This window comes from Limulus polyphemus, unplaced genomic scaffold (assembly GCF_000517525.1).
Source record: "Limulus polyphemus unplaced genomic scaffold, Limulus_polyphemus-2.1.2 Scaffold1630, whole genome shotgun sequence".
Taxonomy (NCBI): domain Eukaryota; kingdom Metazoa; phylum Arthropoda; class Merostomata; order Xiphosura; family Limulidae; genus Limulus; species Limulus polyphemus.
In genome coordinates, this window is record NW_013667240.1 from 24136 (window position 1) to 29364 (window position 5229).

The window sequence follows — 5229 nt, forward strand, 5'->3', positions numbered from 1 at the left end:
CGAGAGAACCTTGAGTTCTAGGCATGTTGTAGCACAAGATAATTAGTGTGCGGACTATTTTAATTTAAATAGTGCTCTGTGAACACAAATTAGTTAGCATAAATCAGTTAAATGACGAAAAATTAGGTGTCTATTTACTTGTGACCACTCAGTGTATCTAGTTCAACTAGATCAGATCGGTGAAATTGGGGGCATATCATCTGCTGATGGCGACCCCATAAACCGCAACAAAAAAAAACAACAACAACAAAAAACTTCCGTCCAGGGGACTGGTACTCCAGCTAGTTGCTATTAAAGTAATATCCGATTAGTTCAGTTATATTCTGCCTTTTAGATTGGTACATTAACGGTAGGAGGTGCTGAATTATTCGAGTTAGTAAAGTAGTAAATAGCATTGATTATTGTATAAGGATGGCGTATAATAATACTAATAGTTTTTCCTTATTCGTTCAATTTTAGCAGTACGAAAATTATTTCATTTGTGACTAAATTATCAAAAACAAAATGGAGGGTGATGGAGTGTCGCCTGTGATAGGGAGAGGACGAGGGTTTCCCAAAGAAAGGAAAGATCTACGCCGACCCGTAACTGAATTATCAGATAAGTTTCAACAAGTTCAAGTCGGGCCTGATATCAACCAACCGTCTGTGCCTGAAATTGAAAATGTGGTATATTCCGGAGGTTCCACTTCCAGTTCTTGTTCCAGTAGCACAAGTAGTTCTGCTCGTATCACTATCCGCAACACTGTTCCTGGGAGTCGGGAAGATGTTGACAATGACAGAAGCTCTAACGTTACAGTATGCGAAGATACTGTGCAACAAGCTGCCTCTGAAGTCAGTGAAGGTAAGACAAACAGTGCACGCATAAGTTTAGAAAAAGTTCAATAGTGATACTGTTATTAATGTTAAATTTTTAGTAATGTTAACACTTTGCACCCTGGTGAGAGTCAAAATGTGCAAGACACAACCTTTTTTATTTACACAAATGCTAATAGTAATACCGTAATACAACATGGTATGTGTTTGTCAGTTTTCAACTATTTATTTTACCCTACATTACTGATTTAGCAAGAGTTCCTGGCAGAGGAGAGTAAATTAGATACAATTAAAGTAGATACAATATAAACAATACAGGGATACTGAAAACAAAACAAAACTAGAGTAGATGTGCATTTCACTGTCAGAATTTTTGCAAATGCAATATCTGAAGTATATATTCAATGATATGAAAGGCAGTTTTACCTGTGAATATAGGACCATTCATATCCTTTTGTGAAGCTCATTATACAGTTCTCCTGCCTCTAGACATCAGAACATAATTTTTGGACTTTAGACTTATTTTAGGTTATATCTGAATATTTTAGAATAGGTTGTTAGAATAAATGGAGAAGGATAGACAGCTGTGAATGGTGCTGGGAGGGTATAATTATAACATTTTGTTGTTGTATTTTGATGAAGGAAAATACTCTTGGCAAAAGTAATAATTTTATTTTTTGTTATGGTTGGGTTTTTTTATGTATAGGGAGTGACATTAATTATAAAGTTGTAGAAATGCACTTGTGGAAAAATTATCTTTTGGGACATAATTAACAATTGCATTTACTGCATGGATCAGTGTTACAATTTTTCCCCCATTTATCTGATGTTTTGCTACCTTGTTAATTTACTTCTTTGAGAATTAGGATTTGTATTGGGAGATGAATAATGAATTTGCCTGTCTGGTGGAAGGATCATCTTAGAAGCATGTGCTTTTGATTGTCAAAGAACTTCATAACACTTTCTTGTAACTCGTCAAGCTTTCAGGATTGTTGCTTATTGCTTTGTAATGATAATTTAATTTCTTACAAAGTCATGAACATTTTTGTTATGTCTTTTTGAAGTTTTTATTTCTCAGTTTGGTGTCTAGGTAGTTGGTAAGCCAGAGTGTAACCTTGTAGTTTGCATAAGATAATGCACAGCTGGTGATATATTATTTTTCCTCTGTAAGTATACTCTTCATGTCATTATAAATTTTATAATTAGACTTTCTGTGAGTACTCCTGTACAGTAATGTCCAGAGTTGATTTATCTACATGGCAGATTCTTCTGGTTATAATGAGAAAGATGTTTCTGATACAATATCTTACCTCCATTTACAAATAGCTTTTCTTGACTTATACTGCCCTCCATAGGTACAAATGTTTGCTTCCATTAACCTTGATACTCCCACCTACCCTCACATGTATTCATATGAGATATCTATATGCTATCATGCAAATAATCATGCAGCAACCTTCCACCAATAGGAGTGGAACACAACTCCTATTGTAACTAGCACCTTCTCTTCCATGCAGCCCATAACCATTCGAGATTAGGCAGTACTTACAAAATCTACATTGGAAGTGGGGAGTTCAGGTGGGAAATGTGAGAAGAGATAACTATCAGAAATAAGGAATATGTTAACGTTTGATTAAACCGTGAACAGTTGCATCTATGTATTTCTTCTATGTGGAATCTTTGTTTACCAGACTTACTGTGTGCCATTATCTACAAACTATAGAAATACTTTTAAGAAAAACATAAATTCATTTTGGTATTTAAAACTATTTAGAATTACCAAAGGGTGAAATTTGGCATGTTCAAAGTCTAAAACTGCCAAGTATAGCTCAGAATGAGGGGGATCTTTATCCGGAAATGCTGTCGAAAAACTGGTAATGAAGATAAATTTAATCTAAAACAATACATGAATAATAGAGTATATAGTAAGGCTAAATAATGTGATTATATACAACTATGTGCACAAAGTAAAAATGGATGTTTACAGTTGAAATGTGCCTTGCACTCAACATACCCCAAGGTATAAACTAAACCATGACTGAACAACATAGCTAATTTAGGAAATATTGTAGTAACATAAGTTACATAACATATAGTCCATGCACAACTTTCTTTGAGGTAAAATAAAAAAAATGAAACCCACTCTTTATTTTTCAATAAATTAATGATTATTCTTTTAAACTTGTAAAGTGTTGGCCTTCTCTGCAGCTGAATGCAACTCATTCTATAAGCCAGTCATTCAGTTAGAAAAATAAACTTTCATAAATGGAGCCAGTTTTCCAAATCATAAGCTTGTGTCCTCTCATTGTATTGTTTTCAGAATGTACATGTTGCACAAATAAAAAGAGGGGTCTTTATCCTATCAAATTCCAGAATAATCTTTGGTAAGATTACTCTTACTCTTCTTTTCTTAAAAGAACACAAGTCAAAAGGTCTAAACTTTTCTCCATATGATAACCATTCCATCCTTAGAATCATCCTAGTAGTCCTTTGTGAACTCATTCTAGTGAGTCAATATTTTGTTTTAGATAAGATCAAAATGACACACAGTATTCCAAGTGAGCTAGCTAACTAGTGATGTGCATAATAAAATAATTACCTCTTGTAATCAATGTACTTATAAATACATCCTACAATGTTATTAACTTTGTTGCAAACAACAAAGTATACTACTTTGATGGCTTGATTGACTTAACCATCATTGTGCCAAGATCCTTTTACTTTTAATCACATTATTGAGTAGGTTTCCACGTTTGTATTGAATATTTGATCTAACTTATGATGCTCCAAAAATGATGTCTTGCACTTGTATAATTAAAGACAATTTGTCAAATATTTGTTCAACTAACCAGTTGTTCCAAGGCATTCGGTAGTACAGTACCCCAACATCTGTAATCAAGCTAGAAATATACCAAAGAATTTAATCTTCAGAGTTGATATTTATTCAATAAAAGTTGTATATATTTAATTATTGTACATAAAATGTTTTATAATATCCCAAATTTTGATTGTGGTTTGATTCCAGCAAGCTCCAAGGGAAAATATATATTTTTTGTGAATTATATGAATTTTTTTTCTGAAAATAATGTGGCACTTGTAGAGGAGGAGGATGAAAATTAAAATAGTCTTGGATGAAACAGAGCCAATCTGTTCCTTGTAGTTTCAATACGAGGGTAGCTCTAGCAATTTTAAGCAATTACTGTTTCTAAACTTTGGTTGTCATAGTGTGATGTAATTGCTTATATCTCAGTAATTTCTTTGTTCTTTTCTACTGCAAAAGTCATTATGGGTTTTCAGCAGGAATGCAAATAGAGAGCAGAACAAAATGATGAAAGCTCAGTTTGGTGGTATATTGCTAGGAAAAAAAAAAGATGTTTGTGAACAATTTCTGCTACAGTCCTGTTTTTTTGTTTTAGCTTGGAGAAAGCTTGCTTTATCATTTTATTCTTTATTATAAATTATGATGTTTTAGTATGATTGGAAAATAAATGATTTTCATGGAAAAAGATGAGGTAGGCTTAGTTAAATCACTTTGACTATATCAATTTTCATTTAGCCAATTAGAGCTGGTCAAAGTATTGATTACATATGAGCACTGACTTCGTTTAATGTCTTGTAAATTATTTGATTAATCAAAATTGTGACTAATCAGTTAATGTCATGAAAATAATTAACTAAGTGAAATTGGTGTTTACAAATATTAATGTTTTCAGTTATTCCAACAACTGATTGAATAGAAATATGTTAATATGTTTGTTATGAAACACAAAGCTATATAGTTGGGGTGGGGGGTCATGATTTGAGGGGCTTGGGTTTGATTCCATTGCCACTAAACTTTCTAATCTTGACTTCTTTATTATTCCAATCCTGCTAAGGCTATCTGCTAATGTTACTAATTTTCAACTGCTGAATAGAGAGAAGGCATCTGACTTGCAGCATCCACTACCAACTCCGGCTATGTAAGTGTTAAATAAAGTGTAAATTTACTGTTTTTTTAATTTGAAAATTATATTTTGTTTTTGATTTGAAAATTATATTTTGTTTTTAATCTGTAACTTAACTAATTTTTGATGTTGTATAAGCAGGCATGGATTTAGTGGGGCCAGAACCTCTCCATTTGTTTTTAGAAATTAATGAAAAATAGGCAAATGTCTTGACATTACTATATAGTATCAAAAAGAGACATAACATAATGTTTTAGGACAACATCAAACCTATTGTTCCATCTTGGCTGTTCCATCCTCTAAACTAAATTAGAATAATTAAAAAAAAAAAAAAACGGCAGCTCCTTATCATTCATATACTTATCAAGCTTTTCTTAAACTTACTGCTTCTACACATCTGAAGGCTACCCATTCCAAAGGCCAACCACTCTGTTAGAAAAATGAAACTGTCTTAGTTGAAGATGACTTCTAC

At 32.7% G+C, this 5229-nt stretch overlaps 1 protein-coding gene across 2 annotated transcripts in view; it reads left to right on the forward strand.

Annotated features, from left to right (window-relative positions):
- The first annotated feature begins 285 nt into the window (after positions 1-285).
- LOC106464366 (polyadenylate-binding protein-interacting protein 1-like) overlaps positions 286-5229 on the forward strand; it is a 50149-nt gene continuing 45205 nt past the window's right edge. Inside the window, exons 1-2 of one of the 2 annotated variants that reach the window (XM_022392056.1) lie at positions 314-841; positions 4728-4772. In XM_022392056.1, the coding sequence (XP_022247764.1) occupies positions 505-841; positions 4728-4772 (382 nt within the window). In that variant the 5' untranslated portion in view covers positions 314-504. Of the gene's footprint in view, positions 842-4727; positions 4773-5229 lie in introns of both variants that reach the window. The other variant, XM_013924504.2, reaches the window with a different exon arrangement.